The following is a 22,571-nucleotide window of genomic DNA, read 5'->3' as shown; positions in this document are numbered from 1 at the left end:
TTGTGTTGAAGCAGAATATCGGCTATGGCACACTGTACTTGTGAGTTGACATGGCTAAGGACACTTCTGTGTTGGGAATTGACTTGGGTTGCCTTTTTACGTTATGACACTAATCAGCAATTCACATTGCAAATAATCCACCATATTATGAGAGAATTAAGATAGATTATCATTTCATCAGGGAAAATGTTTTAGCAAAACTCGTTACCATGCCTTTCATCTGATAAGAATTTCAAGGCATTTGGGAGAATTAGGTTATGTAATATGACAAAGAAGCTGAGTATGATTTATATCTATGCTTTAGTTTGAGGACGTGTTGGGAAACACATTTTTGTCTAATCATTTGGGTCATTCTTGTAACTTGTTTTTATCATACAAAATCCTTCTTAGCGTTTTTGGAATTTGAAATAACATCGAAACTTATAGAAAGAGATAGATTGCTATATTGCTTAATGTAGAATCATAATGGGAAAGACAGTTGAAATACAAATGATGAGCTGAAGTGTACAATGGTTTCTTTCTGCTGGTTTGGGGTTTTAAAAAGCCAATAACCCTTCAAACTTGATCTCCAAATATTGAAATGGAAGTTTTGCACAGAATACTTGCTACTTGTAGCATTTGCTAAATGGTATTTGACACAGTTTTGTTGCTAGGCATTACTTTTCCAGAATATTTGCACATTCCTTCATATATTGGCCATTTATTAGCCTGAATACATGATCCATGCTTCGTCATTGTTTAGGCATCTTGATTGTTCAGCTTGAGTTTTGGAGAGAGATCAAAACAAGTCGAGTGTGTAAACTGAAAAGAGAAAATACGGCAGATCTAACTTGGAACTGATCAAATCAAGTGAACTTAAGTCGAAATAGATCGGGTGCTGAGGACCTTTCATCATGAGTCTAAGCAAATTGACAGACTTTATGGCCTATGGTCTAACTGAATGTATGGCCCTTGATAGAGTGGAATGGCAGCATGGATTCATGGAGCTAACCTCAAGTAATTGAGATAAGGCTTAGATGATGATTTTGATGATCTGTCATGCCTTTGCTGGGTAAGATATTAGAATGTTTCTCGAAGATCTATAACTTAGACAATCCAACTGATGGCAAGTTAAACAACCACACTGTTCCCCTAAAGTTCTAAGGCATTGGAACAGTTCAAGTATGATCATCAAACAACCACATTGTTTCTTGATATCAATCACAATGAATGCATTAGAGGGCTTGGATCTGAGATTTGGTGGTTCAAGAGAGGAAACAATAATGTGTGAATGGTGTTTTATTAAAATTCACCCACTTACCCTTATAATTGTTGGAACTTGAGCGATAATGTCATAAACAATTGTTGCTATTTACAGTTTTTCTTTGGCCGTAATGGAATATTGACAATCACAATAATTTGATTTAGTTGAGTTTCTCACCGAGAGGCATTACGTTCAATTCTACCACTGACTTCTCTTGATCTTTTGATAAAATCTAGTAGACAATTAAGATTGTTTAGCGATGAGGAGAAACCTTTACAATGCAGATTTGAGGCAGTTTGTGGGTCTTCTAAGCAAGTTGAATAGGGTGGTCGTGGACCTATCAGTTGGAAATTGGAAGGTGTGGAGGTGATCGGCAAATGGGGAACATTTGGTTAAATCTTTTCTGTTGGTGCTGACGGCAAGTGTAGGTACATCTCCACCATTTGCAAAGGTATGGTGAGCACCTCTTCCACCAATGGTTAAAACATTCGCTTGGGTTGCCACGGCGACCGAGATCCTTACATTAGATTAAAAAAGTGGAACATGGTGTTTCCCAACATATGCATAATGTGTAGGAATGATGGAGAATCTGTTAATCATCTATTCTTTGATTGTTCGGTGGCTAAGTGAGGTGTGGGCTTTCTTCCTCTCTTTATTTGGGTTAGCATGGACGTTTAACATCTCAATAGTAGGGCATGTGGTGGTGGAATAGCGGGGGCTGTTTAAGGACCATTACAAAGCCCTTTGGAAGATGTGTTTCTTTGGGATTCTATGGGGACTCTGCAAAGAGAGGAATTCTAGAACCTTTGAGAATAAGACTTCATTAGGGGTGGCAATGGGCCGGGTTTGGGCATGGCTAGGCTGAGCCCGGGTCCGGCTTTACACTCAATGTTGTCAAAATCATGTGATTTGTGTTATCAATCATACGATTCATATTGTAATGCACACCACATGATATGATTTGTAGGTTCAAATTGCAAATCCCAAAAAATAGTAACTGAAATTTATGAGACTTATCGAATCATGGAATTATCGTATCTAATCGTATGAGTTGTAAGATAAATGCGGACTGCGTAAATGGGGCCCAATTGTACATTAAAAAAAAAAAAAACAAATATTTCATTTTTTGTACGTAAGAAAAAACAAATATTTCATTTTTTATACTCTTTTTTTTTTTTTATATAATTTTTAAATTTAATAATAACATGTAAAAGGCCCTCCCTTGAGATTTGGGATTTTGATATTCGAAAACTAAAACAAAGACATTGCAATATCTTTTCGTTGGTCAATAGAATTGACCGCGACCTTTTCCAATGTGATTCTACACTCAAAATGGTCAAAATTATTGAAAGACTCTTGTACGTTTTTAATCAAAAGTTCTTGAACACAACATAAAGGAAATATTAGAATCCTTTAACATTATGATGATGGGCATACCTTATACAGGTTCTTAATCACCAATATCTTGACATGTATTACTCCTCTTGGTGCACATTAATGGGAAATGGATGATTGATGAGTTCTTATTTTTTCTGATTTATTTATATTTTTCCAGATTTTTATTTCAAGGAAATCAAAAGAACTTATATGATTTATGATATGATTTGCGATTTGATACGATTCAAGCCCGATTCTGATTTTCTGTATGATATAGGCTGTAACAGCTGCTACAGCCTTTATATATATATTTATTGAAAAAAAAGAGAGACTTGTTTCAGCCCTGTTATGGGCTGTTGCAGGCCATCTTCTCATAGCGTTTAAAGTTACCATGTTACTGTTAGGTAACCATTTTTGAATACCTTGCTTAAGACCCAAGGGCTCACTCTGGCCTAAGCCCGGCATAGGCCTCGCATAACAGCCCCAAGCCATAAACAAATTGCCTGGATCTGGGCCAACCCAGCCCGGCTCGAAAATTGATAAAATTCCTATTTCCGACTTGAATGTTCTTATTCTATCTGTTGATTGTGTGGGCCACACATGCACAAAGAAATCGACAGTTTAGAAGAATGAAACCAACTGTCTACGTTTAACATGGATGGGTTGCCTAATCAAGGATTGGAATGGCATATTTGTAAGATATAACACATGTATGTATAAAGTTGGGTCTGGCTGGGCCAAGTTGGGATAAGTAGGTCCAAGTCCTGCCCGAAGCCGGGTTGGGTTGGGCAGGCTACCTGGCCCATTGCCACCCTTAGTCTTCATCATATGAAAATATTAGAAGAAGGATTCTTCACATGGTTATCAATTGGGCGCTTGCAAAAGATGAATTTCACAGGTGCTCTTAGGCGGATCTCTTGGGGAGCTGGGGGTGTTTGTAGTTTAGATGAGGCAGATTCCTGTATTGTGGTTTTTTTTTTTCCTGGTTTTTTGGCATCTTTTTGCCGTGTGTTATGCTTAGTGGCGGGCCTATATCTTTGAGTGATGAGTAGGCCACCTTCAAGTTTTGTGCTGTCCTTCATGTTCTATTGCCTTTCTTGCTTGATTGATGAATTCAATTGTCAATTAAAAAAAAAAAGAAAGAAGAGAAAGAACAAAAGTTCATTTCAACATGCTTTAAAAGTATGCTTTAACTATGCTTCATTTAGAGAAATGTTCCAATTATGCGTGTGCTTCATGGCCATATAGTGTGCAAAAAAAAAAGAAAAAAAAAGAGAAACTGTTGTGCATGTGATACGTGCATATGTTGATCAGGAATGTTCATTATGGACACCTGTGGGTAGGCCATATCCCAAGAAGGAAGGTGACTGATTATGACATGACGATCATCCAACCAGTGGCTCGAAAAGGGATGGGCAACTCAAAAAATTGATCAATCTATAGGGAAACTTGCAACAATCAGATTGTCAGTGATGTCCAATCAACTACTGTTTTTGGCTTATGGCCCATCCAAATGGTGGCCCACTGGCAACTCCTCCGATCAAAATGCATTTGTTCCATGCCTATGTTGGGACAACACTAAATAGATCTTTTATAAAGAGTGCATGATTGTAACTTTTAACTCTTTTGCTACATTTTGGCAATAATTGAGATATGTTTCCTCTTATTTTCTAACAAAAGCATATAGTCATTGCCTCTGAGATATTTTATTTAACCAATAATGCAGAGATATCGGAAATAGTGGGCTAGTTATGTATTGCCTTTCTAAAGCAATAACAGCAGATCCAAAAGATATGGGCCTTAGGTTTGATCGTGCATCACTTTTTGTTGAGCTTGGGCATTATCAGAAAGCTGCAGAATCATATGACCAAATATTAGGATTATGTCCCGCAAATGTTGAAGCACGAATGATGGCCGCGAAGGTTTTTATTTTTTATCCATTAAAAGCCTCTGTGTATTTTTCTTCTTCTTCTGTGTTTGAGAATTGCATGTTTTGCCTTTTGCCGTTAACTTCTGGTCTGATTCATATCTCATTTGTTGATTTACATAAGATGATATTCCCTGCAATGGTGCAACTTTTTTTTTTTATATTGTTTTTGTTATGTAGATTAGTATTGAGCAACAATCAATAAGAAATTCTTGCTGCTATTGGCAGAATTTAAGTTTTGCTGATACACACGAGAAAAGTGATCAGATAATTGCTGAGAATTCTATTTTTATGAAGTAATAATGAGCCCATTTGAGATTATCTCTAGATTTCATTAATGGTCCGTTGTTCCACCAATTGCTACGGTAATTTGAAGGAAATGTGCAATGATTGCAAATTACTTTACCAGTCTCCTGACAACATCTCCATTATACCGCTGATTCCTGTGTTTGGTTGATCGGCGGTAAAATCATAATGATGGCAGTTTTTTTTTTTTTTTTTCAAAAGTAACGATTTATTAAAGAAAAAGGATCTGCTGAGATGGCAGAACCAGCATTACATGCCTAAAAACAAGAGATTTCAACCCTTAAGAGAAGGGACAATAGACGCCCATTCGATGAGGATATTTTTAGCCCGAGTTCTTGCAGCTTGAATAGAAGAGCAAGTGTTGTTGAAGCATCGGTCGTTCCTCAACGGTCCACCAAATTGCGAGAATCGCCATTCTCCAGATACGCAATTTAGGCTTCCCCAAATTAAACCCATGCCAGTACGTTAATAAGGAGGAGGCAATGTCAGGAAGGCAACCGCAAACCTCAAACCTTTGGAAAAAATCCAGAATGATGAGAGAGATGAAAGGGCAATGAACTAGTAAATGGTCCACCGACTCCTCATCATTCATACAACAAAGACATATGCTAGGAAGTTGCATGCCTTTCTTCTTCAGATTTTCGATTGTAAGAATCCACTTCCGAGCCGCCAACCAACCAAAACAGATGAACTTAGGAGGAGCCTGGTATTTCCAGATAAATGGGTGTGCCGAAAGAGCAGGGATAGTGGAGGGGGAAAGAAGAGAGTAAAGCGATTTCACCGAAAATAGATTGAATTTATCCCCCTTCCAGATTAATTTATCGGGTTCATCCGCGATTGGCGACGCCATGGAGAGGCAGTGGAGAAGGGCAGCGTATTCCTCCAGCTCCCAGTCGTTCAAATTTCTGAAGCAATTTATATCCCACACTAGACCGGCATCGGTTTGAGAGAAGAAGCAGCGAATCGGTCAATCTTTGAGGACGGCAATACGGTAAATGTTGTGAAATATGTTTTTGAGAGTCGTGTCACCGATCCAATGATCCTCCCAAAACCTTATGGCAGCGCCGTTCTCGAGCAGATAGCCAACATTCTGGATGACTATATTTTTAGCCCGTAAAATTCCTTTCCAAAGGGAGGAAGCTCTGTACCTCGAGGAATCTTTGGTCCACCAACCCCCAGGAGAAGACCCATATTTGCCTTTGATAACAGAATTCCAAAGAGCATCTGACTTGGTACCAAACCTCCAGGACCATTTGCCGAGGAGAGCACGATTCATCAGCTTTAGGCTTCTAATGCTAGCACTGCCCTCTTGAAAATGGGAACAGACGTCTTTCCAATCCAACAGGTGGATTTTTTTCTGGTTTTCCTTTCCGCTGTCTTCTGAAATGATCAAGTCTATCGAGGACTTGAGGGGGGTAGATGAACAAGGACATGAAGTAGATAGGCGTGTTGGACAACGCAACTTTGATAAGTGTGAGTCTTCCCCCTATAGACAAGTATCGGCTCTTCCAAGTGGCAAGCATTTTGTTAAAATTTTGAATCACTTTGTCCCACATAGACTTCGGAGGAGGGCCTAACGCTAAAGGAAGGCCCACAAAAAACGTCGGAAAGGATGCTAGGGAGCAGCCGAGAGTGCTAGCAAATGAGGATAATTCTACATCAGTGCAACTGACGCCAAAAACTCTGGATTTAGACATGTTGATTCTTAAACCTGAGACGGCCTCAAAACATCTAAGAGTAGTCTACAAATTTCGCACGGAGTCGGAATCAGCTTCCACCATAATCAGGGTGTCATCAATGAATTGGATGTGAGAGATTGCCGACGAAACACCCGAAATCGCAATTCCTTTGAAAAGACCAGCAATTTCACCTTTAGAGAGCATCTAGGACAGGGCTTCACCAATCATAAGAAATAAGAGAGGAGATAAAGGATCTCCTTGGCGAAGCCCTCTAGAACTAGGAAAGAAGCCTTTAGGAGTGCCGTTTAGGAGAACGGAGAAATGAGCCGATTCCACGCAGGCATGCATCCATCGTTTCCATTTATCGCCGAACCCCATATGATTAAGCATATAGAATAGCAAGCTCCAATCAGAATGGTCATACGCCTTTTCAATGTCCAATTTGAAAAGGATACATTTCTTCCCTAACAAATGGCAAGAGTGAAGGACTTCATTAGCAATCAGCGCTCCATCTATGATTTGTCTCCCCTTGATAAATGTGTTCTGATACTTAGAAATGCGTTTGCCCATGACTGTCAAGAGTCTGGAAAAAAGGATTTTATAAGGGCTGGTAATGAGGCTGATGGGCTTATAATCAGAAAATGAAGATGCGCCAGATAGTTTGGGAATGAGGGCAATGAAGGACGCGCCAAGACCTTTAGAAAGCTTATTCCTGATGTGAAATTCTTGGAGGAAATTCATAATATCGATGCGAACCGTGTCCCAAAATATTTTGTAGAAACACATGGGATACCTATCGGGACCCGGGGATTTATCTCAACCCATCGCACTGATAGCCGCTAAAGCTTCTTCTTCAGAAAAAGGGGTTTCCAGAGGATTTGCATCATCAGCTTGAAGAGAGAGAAAAGGAATGCCCTCAAGAAGAGGTCGATTCTAGCCCTCTGTCGTGTAAATGGATCTAAAGTGGGCCACAGCCGAAGCGGCGATTTCCTCCTTGTCGTCGATAAACCTTCCGTCAATAGACATGCTGAAGATAGCTTTGGCCCGAGCTTTCATACTTGCAATATTGTGAAAAAACTTCGTATTTTTGTCACCCTTTGTAATCCATTTCGCCCGTGCTTTAAGTTTCCAGGTGATTTCATCTTGAAGGGCCCTAAAAGATAATTCCTAAATAATTTCTATGCGTCTGGAAAGAATATGGAGAGGTAAATCATTTCCGTGATCAATAGAGTCAATTGACTGCAATTCCGCAAAAAGGGTTTCGGATTCTTGATTTCTTTTGCATAATTCTTCTACCTTCTAAACTTTAATTTTTTCCTTCAAAAGTCTGAGCTTGCACAGCAGGCTATGGCCAGCGAAACCATCCACTAGAAAGGACGACCACCACTCCTCGATCTTCTGTTTGAACCCATCGATCGCCATCCAAGCAGAATTGAATTTGAAAGGTTTCGGGCCCCAGTTAACTTCCTCCAACGAGAGAAGGATCGGGCAGTGGTCAGAAGTCGATCTGGGGAGAGCAATCTGGGTTGTAGAAGGAAAAGCGTCGATCCATTCCTTGGAGAGGAGAAACCTGTCAAGTCTGGACTGAATCGGATGTTGACACCCATCAGTCCATGTGTATTTGGCGGCAGAGAGAGGGAGATCAACCAGCTCTTGTTGTTGGATCCAGTCAGAGAATGCATGCATAGCTGGGATGACTCTCCTTCTGCGAGAATGTTCCTCGGAGAAGCGGATGACGTTAAAGTCTCCGATAATACAGCAGGGACCTGAAAATAATTGCCTAGTTACAGACAACTCATCCCAGAAGAACGTTCTAAGAGAGTCATCATTAGGACCATAAACAGCAATAGCAAGACAACGGAAAGTGGACGACTTATCTTGCAAGATTGTTGCCGCCGAGAAAACACCCTTGACCGAATGCTGCAGGTCCCATTGAGATGATTTCCAGGCGATGAGAATACCTCCTGAAGACCCATCAGCATCTCGAGACACGAATTTGGCATCTTTTGTATGCCACAAAGTGGCCAGGAGTCTATCTGAGAAGGAAGGCACTTTAGTTTCTTGTAGACATAACACATCCGGGTTCTTACGCCTACTGGATTCCTTGATGAGGCACCGCTTTTGCCTGGAACCCACCCCTCGAACATTCCAGGAGATGATTTTCATTGAGACAACACACTTCCTCGCGTACCCTTTCTTCCACGTCTAGATGTAGACGCGGGAGATACTGTAGTCATAGATTGCAGATTGAGAAGCTCCCTATTGGACGAAGACCGAGTCGGATGTTTAATCAGATTCTTCGAAGGAGGGAGAGGTCTTCCTCTGTCTTCAATATATTGGAAGAGACCAATATAATCTTCTGGGCGGGTGCCGAATGATAAGCCTAAGGAACGACCCACATGACCAATTGCGTCCCTAATCCACCTCTTATTTTGCATCTTCTCGAAGATTTCCTCGCGGCTTTTACCTTTCGTGGCTAATAGCGAATTGTCACTTTGATTCTGATGGGAAGGTTCTGCTCTCATCTGGAGAGGTTCAACTATGATGATGTCAGTAGGTCTCTCCTCATGGAACAGGGTTAGAGGACCTAGGTCTGCCCAGTCCTGTCTCTTGGAGGTTGAAGTGGATGGAGAAGAAGGACAGGAGTCGGCACTGTGAGATTCTGAAATCAGGCTCTCAGAGAAATCCCCGCGGGATTGACTATCTTCCATCGACTAGAGGTGGAGATTATGCGACGATTGTGGAAGATTAGGAGAAGGGGTTTTAGAGGGATGTGGAGATGAGGCGGGGGGCCGGGGTACGTTAGGCGCATATCTAGGATTAGGGGGAATGGATTCGGCTACAGTGATAGGGGGCCATTTGCTAAGCGGGAGCCTAATTCGGGTCGAAAACGGGCCCGGGTCCACAGACCTGATCTCATTGAGGGATGTAAGGCGGAGCGAAGCAACAGGAGAATCCACCTGGAGGGCTGAGATGAATTCTTCTGGGATAGCAGGGACCACGTGGCGAACGGTGGAGGAGGGCGTGTTGTCGTCATAATTACTGCTCAGGGAATGTAATGGAGGTAGAATATGTGGCTGCATCTCCTTCGTCGAATTTTCCTTGTGCTGTAGAGAGGATGGGGAGGAACCACGTGTCGCTAAGAGCGGGAGGCACCAATCTATCTCGCGCGCTGCTCGAGATTCGTCAGGGACGCAGACTGGAGAACGAGACAGGGAGTTGCCACGTAACCCGAAGGACGGCAGGAGGCTATGATGGAGGTCTGCAGGAGCAGAAGATTTGAAAGCGTGTCGGTTCGGAGCTCCGCAGGAGTATGGAGACAAAACTCCTACCTCGTTGAGTTTATCGAACTGAACCGAATGAGGACGATCGGTTTCTCTAGAACTCCAGACGTCACCCCACCTCAGATGATCTGATCCAGGCTCTTCCCTTTGGACCGGGAGGAGAACAATTCGGTTGTCCGCCTTGACACGAATGTGATCGGGGAGGGGAATGCCTTTCTTTCTTCGAATCCTGGCTCTGATAACACCAAGCTCTACCCCAAGTTGAGTTTTGGGGTCCATTTCCAGTATAAATCCCAGGGAAGAAGCTGCGGAGATGAGAAATTCATCGTACCAAAATTCCAACGGAAATCCCATATTAGAACCCATATATTCTCTTTACCAAATATGGTAAATTCCTCCCATGGCATGATATTAACAATCGGGCCTGATTTAAGGGAGTTCCCCACTGATGTCAAGAGATAGGGGGAAAGGCCTGGACAGACTTTAACCCAAAGCGCATTGGAAGCAATGGGTTTAAAATCAGAATTCCCATATTGAAAACCAGTTTTGTTTTTAATCCAGGCCTTGACAGAACTAATCGAGGCTCCTTCGTTAGTGATAATGACAACAGATTTGGCCAGTTCGGCCCTGTTGTGATCAAACTTATCTTGATCAATGGAGAGAGTGTCGTCCGGTGTAGAGTTGCTGTCTGATTTGTGAGTCTGCTGAGAATGGGTGGAGATGGGTTCGTCCATCGTCGGAGACAGCAAGGTGGGAGCCTTAATAGCACTGTTACCTTTGACCAAAGCATCTTTAAAGGATTGGTTCGGAGCAGATGTGCACGCCGTGTCGGCTGAAGAGGACGATCTATTTTGTATTGAAACGGTAGCGGGAAGGGTAGGCTTGGGAGCTGATGCTTTACGAATGGGAGGATTGGGGAGAGTTTCAGGGCCATAACAGGCCCTTTGCACTAATAATTTTCTGCCATCAAAACTATCACCATGGAGCATATCCACCGCCTTTGCCAACTCTTTCTCACTCCCCATGCGGATTAGTGCAAATCCTCGATATTCCCCACTCGTTTTATCTCTAGGCATTACCACATCCATGACTGCGCCCGCTCGCCCAAAGACCTTTTCGAGATTTATGAGATACCAGCTTGGCGGATACCCCTTAACGAAAAGGGTGGGATAATGCACATATTTACTGCGGCTAATGGTAACCGAGGTCTGGTTACGCCTTCTAGCTACCACTTTAGTCCATTCCCCTTCCTTGTTTGTTGTTGGCTTAAAACCTTTGTCACTCTGATTCTCTTTGCCCACTCGCTTCAAGTGGTCGGATGCCATAGTCGAAGATTATCGGAGAATGAGAAGGAGTGTTATCGGAGTAGGAGCATCATCCGGCGGTAAAATCATAATGATGGCAGTTTTATGTACTTCAATGTCAAATCATTACCAAAATACACTGATGTCGCTGTTTGGATTTGAGATTTTCATAGTAATGCCATGAAAAAGTGAAATGCTTACAAATTCCTTGATCTGTCCCCTAAATATATCTGCATTTGACCGACGATTCCCGTGTTTGGTTTGCCATGGTAAAATTGTAACGATGACACCTAACTGGGGTAATTTGCGAAACAAACAGGCCCCAAAAAAATTGATAAAGTTGCTATGCATGTATTGAATATGCATGATCTATGTGACGAATCACCCCACTGGAGAAATTTTCTCCTAGGAACCAGCCCTGGTGAAGATCAAGGGTGGGGCATCCTCTCTCACATTTCTGTGGCCCACCTGATTTTTCGATCAGGCTGATTTCTGGGCCCTAGGGTTTCATGAGGTGTCGCATCTGGGGGACAAATTGGATTTCTTTTACACATCATACGGGATGCGTTCTCAAAGGGTTCTCACAAGTTCACATGAGAACTAGTTCCTAGGAGAAAATTTCTCCACCCCATCGAGGCATCGATATTGACAGAAATGGGCCATCATGAATGACACTGATCATGGTATTTAGAGGACTCAAAAAGTGGTGTACGATGAATTTTTGACATTAAAATTGGGATAGGTTTTTATTATTATTTTTTTAATTTTATGAAGAACAGTGACAAATCATGGTAAAGTTTGCTATTTTTGTAATTGGGGTAAGTGGTGAGTAAAGCATCATTGACTTTGAGCCTTGTTTCAGTGATTTGAATGACTAAAGCTTTTGAGAACCTGAATCCTTTTTGTGGCCTAGTGTTAAGTGGTAACAAGGCTGCAGAAGGGTTTACTGCTTTCACGGTGTCAAGTATAAGGTGGACATTTCTCGTAGAGATTCTAGTTCACGAACCTAGTAACTTCTGTAAGGAAAAATGTCTGAAGTCTAGACCTTTCATATAGGATGACAACCCTTCATGTGATTGTCATTTCCGGGAACAACTGTTAGGAACTTGATATATCAATGTTCACAACAAGCATTGAATATTCGGTTTGTCTTGCTAGCCATTTCATGTAGAATCAAAGAATCCTCCACTTTTTGTCAAGATCCAAGGTATTCGATGTTGAATATCAGAAGGGAACTTCGTCTTTTCCACACAACTCTCTTAATATCTTTTTCAAATTCAGTTGTTGATGGGGCTAAATTTCCATCCAATTGATAACATTTTACTTTGTTATGCATCTTTGACAGCATGATTTAGTATCTTTAGAAGGCTAGATGCAAGATAGGTTGCCAGGTCAAGTGTAAGAGCTAATTACTTGATTACGTCTGGCATGACTAGTGAGCATGTGTTTTTTTTTTTTTTTGAATGGGAATTCATTATTGCACTGTAATGACAGAATAATGCAAATTTGCGTAGATCCTTGCACATGTTTGCTTATAACACGAGCTTTTAATATTGCGTTCTGTTCAGTACATCTTATAGAATAAATTGAAGTTGATTGCCATTTTGTTGGGGAAATGGTAAGTAGATGATTTGGTTACGCCCTACATGCAAAGGAAAATTCACTAGTTGACCTACCTATGAAGTAGCAGGAATTCGATATTTATTTTTCAGTTGTTATGCGTTGTTTGGTCAAAGTTTGCATGGTACTGATGTTCTAGCTGGCCAAAGGCCTGGGTAAAGGAGTGTTCATATCAAGTGGAAAGTTTAGTTGAGGAACTATTGGCAAGCAATCATGAGAATTCTTGTTTCAAATCTTGATCAAGCTAGAGCCTCCCTTGGAAGCCACACATGACAATTGATAAACCTGCTTGTTGTGGGAACTGTTCTGGTGTGCACGAAGGCATGCCTTGGAAGTGACAAACTACATTATGTGAAAACTGGATTGATGTGTCTAATTAATGAGGTGAACGCTGATCCATCAAGGGAAGATAGATTGATTTGGAGATGGGACCCCTACGGTGTATTCTCGGTCAAATAGTTCTATAAATGTTTGAAAAGGGGGTGATGGGCCTGCTGCTCCCACTGGCTGGCTCTGGAAATCTCAAGCTCCACCAAGAGCTAATGCATTTGCTTGACTTTCGGGCTGGGATCGCATTCTAACTATAGACCGCTTACGGTGGAGAAACTTCATTCTGGTGAATGGGTGTGTGATGTGCCTCAACGATGAGGACAATGTGAATCATCTCTTTAGTCTTTATTAACTGCTCCTACCCAGTCACGGTTTGGTAATGGCGCCATTCCAGGTGGTGTGGTTGATGCCTTCATCAATCTTGCAATTAGTGGAAGCTTGGAGATTCTACTGCTCTTGGTGGAAGCCAGACGCCATTAGACCCACTCTATTTATGGCTGCAGGAACAATGGTGGAAGGAAGAAAATAGGGGTTGGAACAATCTTATTTGCATGATAATGAGGGCCGGCATTAGCAAAGCTATTTCATCCTGTAGCTAGCTTACTTTAAATGGGTATTATGTATGTTGGTAATGAATTTCTACTATATATAGGCCAAATGCTGAAACAAGATTTTGCCCTTGATAATTGGGACCGAGTTATAGTTGCGCTGGTAACGGCACTTGCATTAGGCACTCGTGAGGGTGAGTTTTGCATAATATATCTTTTCAAAACACACCAGACATGGAAACTCCAATGATTAAAGTGGTGATGAAGGTGCTGAAAAAAATTGACATTGATTGACAATTTTACATAGACTGAGATTCGGTTGCTTTCATTTCATTTGTTTTAGGGATTTTAGCATTTAAACTTGGAATTGGAAGTTGGGAGTCCAAAAATATGTTTATTTTTATCTCTAATTATATCTGAATGAAGTGTGAAGCTAAGCTGCAACACATTCTGGTGTGGGAGCAAGGAAATGTTTGTTTCAAAATCTTAGTATGTGTGAATAGCTAGCGGCGGGGCGGGGGGAGCATAAGTTTGAAGTGTGGTTCAAAGCGGGAGAGCCTCTTAGGTAGAAAGTTCTTGCTACCAAGTTCTAAGAAACAACAACCTACAATGTTTTACACATATCTTGATATGGAATGATAGAAAGTAGAAGGTTTGATCATATCCCACCTAAATTTTTTTGAATGTTATTTTTGATTTAAATTTTTTTTTTTTTTAAAATTTTTAATTTTTATGAGAAAATATGAAAATCTTGCAATTTACAATTTATAACTTACGTTCTCATCGCCTTTGGTTGTACGAGAGAGTAAGAGGAAGATACCCACAAGAGTGAAGGGGAGTGAGGAGTTGGACGGTATATACATTCAATGATTGGGAATTATATTCAAATCCAAAGCTATTTTAGACGAGATTGGGGAGTTGGATAGTATTGAAGAAGAGAATGGGGGCTTGGTGCAGGAGGAGCCTGTGAAGAGGGTTGCTACGACAACTTCCATATTTGATACTTACAGGATGGACGAACGATTTCGGAAGCAAAGATCGAGGGATTGATAGTTGGCTAAAGTGTGATAGGGAAAAAAACAACACAACATTTTCATGGTCTGGCGAATGCGCAGAGCAGGTTCACAGTATCACATTAATTACAGTGAGGAATGGCGCACTTAGTGGTCGGGAGTGTGCTTGAGCGTTGTTGAATTTTTTTCGGGTAGCCTTTGGTGAGGATTTTCTGTCCTGGCCTCGGCTTAGTGAGTTGGAGTTTGATTGGATCTTATCAGAGCTTCTTTAATAGTGGTCGTCCCCAATGAGAGAGTAGAGGTTATTAGCGACTTTTGGCTGATAAGTTTGGTTGGCAATGTTTATGAAAAATAAAAAAGAATTTAAGGAAATTATTGAATAAGTTTCTTATATATCTTGAATGGGAATAGAATGGAATATAGGGGGGATGATCAATAAAGTAATAAATCAATAAAAGGAAAACAAGTAAAGAAGGAAAATGGTGAGTAATAAGTTGTGTAATACTCCCCCTCAAGTTGGTGGAGATTTGTGACGCCCAATTTGCCAATTAAGAGATGAAAATGGTCTTGCCCAAGTGCCTTGGTGAAGACATCTGCAAGCTGATGTTAGGAAGGTAACTAGCATGTGTAGAGGATGAAAGAGGACAACTTTTCCTGAATGATGTGGCAATCAATCTTTATATGCTTCGTGCGCTCATGGAAAACTGGATTACTGGCGAAGTGAATGGCAACTTGATTGCCACAATGAAGGTGCATGGGTTGAGAATGCTAAACCCCAAGATCGTGAAGAAGAGCTTTAAGCCAAATAAGTTTGCATGTGGTATTGGCCATAACCCAATATTTAGCCTCAGCAAACGACCGTGAAACAATAGTCTCTCTCTCTCTCTTTTTTTTCTTCTTCTTTTTTATTTTTTTTTATTTTTTATTTTTATTGGTTTTTTCCCTAAGAAAGGGGACTATGGCCAAGCATAGTGAAATCTCCCCTAGTAGATTGTCGTGTCTTTAGACAACTAACCCAATTAGAGTTCAAGTAAGCAAAAATGTGAAGAGATTGGAGGACAAGGAAATCCCCTTGCTAGCAGAAGACTTGAGATATCGTAAAAATCGAATATCTGTATCATAATGAGGTTAGCGTAGCATGTGCTTGAATTGACTAAGGATATTGACCGAATAAACAATGTCAAGTCTAGTGATGGTTAAGTAGATGAGATGTCCAATAGGCCGACAATATGTAGTGGGGTTTGGAAGGAGGTCACCATCTTCATCATTCAATTGCAGATTTTGTTCCCTGGGAAATAAGGCAGGTAAGCTCCAAGATAATCATTGTCTTTAAGAATGTCAAGTGCATACTTGCGTTGGTTTAAAAAAATTCCCTTCGGTGAGCAAGCCACCTCAATGTGTAGAAAGTATTTTAAATTACCAAGATCTTTAATATGGAACTTGGTATTGAGAAAGACTTTCAAGGCAGAGATAGCGGAGGATCATTCCCTATCAGTATAATATCATCGATGTGCACAGGCACCATAGTGAACCTAGTTCTAGTTGAGCAAATGAAAAGGGAATAATCTATGAGAGAGTGGCGATAGCTAGCCTTTTTGAGTGCACATGAAAATTTCTCAAACCAGTTTCGCGAAGCTTAATTGAGGCCATAAAGAGACTTGTGGAGATGACAAACTTGCTACTTCCCTTGTTTCAAGTAACTGGGAGGAATGGACATGTAAACTTCTTAATGTAGATCACCATGAATAAATGCGTTGTTGACATTGAGTTGATGAAGAGTCCAATGACGAATGACAACCACGGTCAAGAGGCAACAAACGGTGGCAAGTTTGGCGATGGGTGTGAATGTCGCATGATAATCTTAACCCTCGGTTTGATTGTAATCTTTTGCCACCAAGCGTGCTTTAAAACGTTTAACAGTATTGTCGGTGCGGTGTTTAACTTTGTACACCCACTTGCAGCCAATAAGTTTCTTCCCTAGAGGTAAATGTTGCAAAGTCCAGGTATTGTTTTGCTCTAAAGCGTGGATTTCTACTGCCATTGCTTCACGCCAATGAGGGAGTTTTATAACTTGAGAAAAAGATGTTGACTCATCGCGAGAAGATGTGACAGAAAGAAGAGCTAAATGATTAGGAGAAAATCGATTGTTTGAAAGATCATTAGAAAGTGGATAGAGAGTTAGAGACTATCTGCAAAGGGCTATGGAGGTGTAGCAGGAGATGAAGTTTAAGGAAGGGTGGGACAAATATAATCTTTGAGGTGAGAGGGTTGTTTTATGGTGCGATGGGAATAATGGAGGCTTGGGGATAGTGGGTGGTTGGGTATCAAGGTTTTGAGTAATTTTGCTAAAATCCTTAATGAATCTCCTGTAGAATCCCGCATGCCCTAAGAATGATCTAATCTCCTTAACCGTTCTGGGTGGAGGAAGACTAGAAATTAAATCAATCTTGGCTTTATCAACTTCAATGCCTTTACTTGAAATAACATGCCCGAGTACAATCCCTTTTTGAACCATAAAATGGCACTTTTCCCAATTCAATACCAGGTTCGTTTTTTCACATCTTTCCAAGACAAGAGATAGATGGTATAAACATTCATCAAATGAAGAGCCAAAAATTGAAAAATCATCCATGAAAATCTCAAGGAAACGCTCAACCATGTCTGAAAAATACTCATCATGCATCGTTGGAAGGTCGCAGGCGCATTACACAACCCAAATGGCATACGCCGATAGGCATATGTACCAAAAGGACATGTAAATGTGGTTTTCTCTTGATCCTCGGGAGCAATGGGAATCTGATTATACCCGGAATAACCATCCAGGAAACAATAATAGCTGTGCCCTGCCAATCTCTCAAGCATCTGATCTATGAAAGGAAGAGGAAAGTGATCCTTCCTTGTGACCAGGTTCAGTTTACGGTAATCAATACAAACTCGCCAACCCGTAGTCATGCGAGTTGGCACTAACTCATTATCCTCATTCTTTTTCACCGTAATCCCAGACTTTTTAGGAACAACTTGAACTGGGCTGACCCATGTGCTATCCGAAATGGGGTAAATGATACCCACATCTAACAATTTTAGCACCTCAACCCGAACGACCTCTTTCATGTTAGGGTTAAGCCTCCTTTGTATTTCTCGCTATGTTTTTGCATTTTCTTCAAGATGAATACGATGCATATACACCGTGGGGCTTATTCCTTTTATGTCCGCTATTGTCCACCCAATAGCTACCTTATGTTCTCTAAGAACATTAAGCAACTTACCCTCCTGTTCTTTATCAAGGTTAGCAACTATGATGACAGGTAGGGTTTCAGAAGGTCCTAAAAATGCATACTTAAGAGTTTCAGGTAATTGTTTAAGGTCGACTTCGGGTGGTTTCTCAATGGACGGGACCAGTTTAGACTCAGAAGGTGGAAGAGGTTCCACTCTAGCTTTCCATTTTGTTGTATTCATTTCTGGATTAGATTCAAGCAATGCATTGACTTCTTGGATGGAACTTTCTATGTCAAAATCCATGCCAAAATGTGCTAAACAAGTCTCAAGAGCGTCTTCGGAAGATTCAAGGAAAGAGTCATGCACTAGACTCTCAATCATGTTCACTTCAAATATATTATCCGAGTCTGACATTTGTTGTCCAGCATTGAAAACATTGAGTTTGATCTTCATGTTACCAAAAGATAGCTTCATAACTCCGTTCCTGCAATTTAGATTGCATTGGATGTGGCCAAGAATGGACGTCCCAAGAACCGGGATTTGACTTGTAGGATTTTGGACTGAGTTGAGTATCTAGAACGATGAAATCCACCGGAAAATAAAACTTGTCAACCTGGATTAACACATCTTCAATAACACCATGGGGCACCTTGATAGATCTATCCTAGTTGGAGTGTTATTTTGGTTGATTTCATCACCAAGTCCTAGCTGCTCATAGACCGAATATAGTAACAAATTAACACTGGCCCCTAAATCAAGCAATGCTTTCTGAACCTTATGTTCTCCTATGACACAAGAAATGGTAGGAGCTCCTGGATCCCTAAATTTAGGAGGGTGTTGTGTTAAATCATGGAGCTGAGTTGCTCCGCAAGGAAGACCTTCTTATGAACATTCATCTTACGCTTTTGAGTGCATAAATCTTTAAGAAACTTAGCGTAAGCAGGAACTTGCTTGATAGCATCAAGCAACGGAATGTTGATTTTGCACTTGCTTAAACATGTCCAATATCTCATTAAAGTTGTTTCCTTTCTTAACCGGTGCCAGACGTTGAGGAAAAGGTACTTTAGGCACATAAGATGGCACATGAGTGGTTCCCGGAGAGTCAGAGTGCTTTTAGGCTTTCGATGCATTAGTATGTCTCTCCGCTTCATTTTGATCTTCTGATTTGGAATTTGATTCTTCCCTAAGTATCTCTACTTTGTTCTCGATATGTTTACCAGACCTAAGGGTAATGATTGATTTGGCTTGCTCATGATATTGTTCTTGGTTTGAATTAGAGCCAATCTCATACTGTCCTTTTGGATTTACCACAGGTTGACTAGGGAACTTGCCCTTCTCTCTCTCACTCAATGTGGCAGCAAGTTGACCCAACTGTACTTCCAGCTTGGCAATGGATTGCGCATTTGCATGTAAGCTTTGCTGGTTAGCTAGTAAAGTTTGTTGGGTGTCTTTTTGAAATTGAAGTGAACTCTGCATAAAAAGATTGAGTGTATCCTCAAGAGATGGTTTCCTAGATTATGGAGGTACTTGTTGATACTGCGGAAACTGCTGAGGTTGTTGACTACCAACTTAGAAGTATGGTTGCCTTGGAGAATTTCCAGATGGTCCTCCTTGTTGTGGTCCTTTTGCCCAAGAAAAATTTGGATGCCGAGCCCACCCTGGATTGTAGGTGTCTGAGTAAGGATCATTCCCAGGTCTCCAAAAGGTGTTCATAGCATGTACCTGTTCAGAGAGAAATTCTGAAAATGCTACACTAGATGGACAAGACTGCGTAGGATGGGCGGGACTGGAACATATGGCACATGACTAAATTTGAGTTGTTTGTGGAGGTCCATTATTCATCATCAAAGCATCCACTTTCTCTGTCAGGCTATCAATCTTAGCATAAAGATCTGGCATGACTCCTACCTCATATATACCACCTTTCTTCTGTGGTTGGGGACTTCTTTCACCTCTATTTGAGTAGTCTCATTGCTGGAAATTTTCACATAAGGTTTCAAAGAAATTCCACGCTTCGACATCACTTTTGGTCATGAATGACCCTCCACTGGTGGCATCAACCATGCGACGGTTTTGGAGTGTCAAACCGTCATAGAAGTATTAAACCTGTTGCCACTTCTCAAAACCATGGTGTGGACATTTAAGAAGTAAGTCCTTCCATCTTTCCCAACATTCATGAAAGTATTCACCCTCTTTTTGTGTGAAATTCGTAATTTCTCTACGGAGAGCATTAGTTTTGTGAACCGGGAAAAACTTGTTTAAGAACTTCTTAGACAGTTGGTCCCATGTAGTGATAGACCCAACTCCTAGAGAATTCAACCATGCTTTCGCCTTATCCTTTAAAGAAAAAGGAAAAAGGTGCAAACGGATCGAATCATCTGAAAAGTTTTGGAACTTACAGGTGGAGCAAATATCTAAGAATTCTTTCACATGATGATATGGATCCTCCTTATCTAAACCATAAAAGGAGGGCAACAATTGTATGACCCCAGGTTTGAGTTCAAAGTGTGCTGTCGTGGTGGCTGGCAACTCTATGCATGAAGGCGCATTAAATTGGATAGGAGCTGAATAATCTCTAAGAGCTTTATTTCCATTCTCGTCCGCCATTTCAAATAGGATGTTTCTAAATCTTCTACGAAAGGTTCTTTCTATTTCAGGATCAAAAGGTGCTAGTTCTATGTTCAGAGATCTACGTCCTAGCATAAACTATGTTATTGCAATGTAAGAAAGAAAACTAAACTAAGATGCAACCTAAGAGAAATAAAACTAAAAATAAAAATTATGAATTCCTAAAAACAAGAGAAAGCTATGTAAACGAGAATTGGAAGGAAGAATCCGGAAAAGGAGATGATGAATGTCTAAAGATTTGAGAGCTCCTCCTTTTGAAGACAATCTTATTTAGCAGCTTCCTTCCTCAATTCCTGTAAACATAATAAAAACGAAAATAAATTAAAATTCCTAAAATAATGCTAGAAAAATCCTAAGCAATGGTTAATTTCTTAAAAAGAAAGTTTCTAATCCTAGAAATAAAAAGCTAAGTTAGTTTCTAAAAAGGAAAAAATTTCTAAAACTAGAAAATAGAAAGTTACTTGAAAGAAGAATCAAAATCTAAAATTAGAAAATAGAAAATTTCTAAAAAAGAAAGCCTAGAAATAGAAAATTTCTAAAAAAATAAAACCCTAATTCTAAAAATAGAAATTAGAAAAAGTAGAGAATTTAGAAATAGATTACCAAATTAGAAGTTTATGTCAGGACCCTACAAAACACGAAATAGGTTAGTTTCTAAAAAGAAAAATTAACCTAAAGGTAGTAAAAACCTAAGACTATGAATTATGATAAGAGAGAATCCTAAATCCAATTGGACCGAAACAGTCCCTGGCAACGGCGCCAAAAACTTGATGTTTTATTTTTAAACCAATCTGATTTAAATGATTTTAAACTCGCAAGTATACGAATCAGATGTAAATATGGTACGTATTACGAGATCATTCTCACGAGGACTGGTTGTCACAATTTAAATCTACGATTCTTCTTAACTAATCCAACAAATAATTGAGCAAACTATTAACACATATACAGAAAATAATCGAGAATAATAAGAAAAATTCAATCAAGGAGAAGGCTAGGACTTTCGAATCCACCCCTAATTATCCTAACCCTTGTTTTACCTGTTGATTCACCCTATTCAGATTGATATAAATTAAATAAATCACAAACTATGTCCTTGGTCGGGCACACAGAATGTATAATCCCTTAAAGCATATGGATCACATCTTTCCATCCATGGTCAGGCATGAAGAGATGTAGATTCTTGTTTCTTCCTCTATAGAAAACTATTCATAACTAGACTTTGGTTAAGCTCGTAGAATGGAGAAGTATGGAGATTTCAGTTAAGCACACTAGAGAAAGAAACAAACCAATCAAATTCAGATAAAATCAACACATACAAGAGTCATTCAAATTAGGGGCATCATCTCAGCCCTAGCTAAGAAATTAACAACTCATGGGATGGCACAAAGAATCTGGAAAGAAAAATATAATAGAAAACAAACACATCCCTTTGATTGCTTCACGTCAAGCTCCTTTGCTCTCTTTCTTCCTTTTTTTTTCTTCTCTTCTCTGTCTTCTCTCCAAACTAAGCTCTCCCTGGATCTCCTCTCCACCCCTAGACGTCCCAGCCTCCTTTTATTCAGCAAGGATGGGTGGTGGAGTGCTGAAGTCGGTCTGTGCTAAACCCTTTTCACAGCAAAGTTCGGTGCCTTCAAACTCCCATCTTTCTTGCACTTTGTCTGTAAAATCAATGTCTCTTAGGACGTGTTTGGGTGATCTATACGATGGACGGTTCAGATCTGCCATATGATCAAAGATGGTGGCACACAACCGCCTGGAAAACCAGATTTCACGGATGTGCGAAAGCTTTCGCACTCTTTCGCTGTTGTGATCAGTGGGCCCCACAGAAGTATTTTCAGGAAAATCCACCCCATCCATTAAATTCAGGACGAAAGTTTAGTCAAGAATGGATGGTTTTGAATGTCTCTTGATGTGGCCCAGAGAAAAAATCACAATAAAATCACTATTAAACGTTGCAGGGCAGTCTGTTTGTGGCCTTTATATCGTACACGTGTGCACGTATGGGCATAAAATATAAATCATTTTTTCAGTGCTCAAATCCTTCTACACGATGGATGGATTGGATCAGACGTACGCGCCATGGGTGGGCCCCA

The 22,571-nt window shown here is 40.5% G+C and overlaps 1 protein-coding gene and 1 non-coding gene across 7 annotated transcripts in view; both read left to right on the top strand.

Annotated features, from left to right (window-relative positions):
* LOC131236676 (uncharacterized) overlaps positions 1-22,571 on the top strand; it is a 106,457-nt gene that overhangs the window by 12,144 nt on the left and 71,742 nt on the right. For all 6 annotated transcript variants that reach the window (XR_009166826.1, XR_009166825.1, XM_058233996.1 and 3 more), the window contains exon 5: positions 4,347-4,542. Coding sequence is in view for 4 of the 6 variants with exons in the window: in XM_058233996.1 (XP_058089979.1) it covers positions 4,347-4,542 (196 nt within the window). In the remaining 2 variants the exon portion in view is untranslated. The remainder of the gene's footprint in view (positions 1-4,346; positions 4,543-22,571) is intronic.
* LOC131238433 (small nucleolar RNA R71) lies at positions 19,970-20,076 on the top strand. The gene has a single exon (XR_009167843.1). It is a non-coding gene; the product is annotated as a small nucleolar RNA R71 (small nucleolar RNA).

This window comes from Magnolia sinica, chromosome 2, assembly GCF_029962835.1.
Source record: "Magnolia sinica isolate HGM2019 chromosome 2, MsV1, whole genome shotgun sequence".
Classification (NCBI taxonomy): Eukaryota; Viridiplantae; Streptophyta; class Magnoliopsida; order Magnoliales; family Magnoliaceae; genus Magnolia; species Magnolia sinica.
This window is presented reverse-complemented; position numbering and strand designations above follow the sequence as displayed.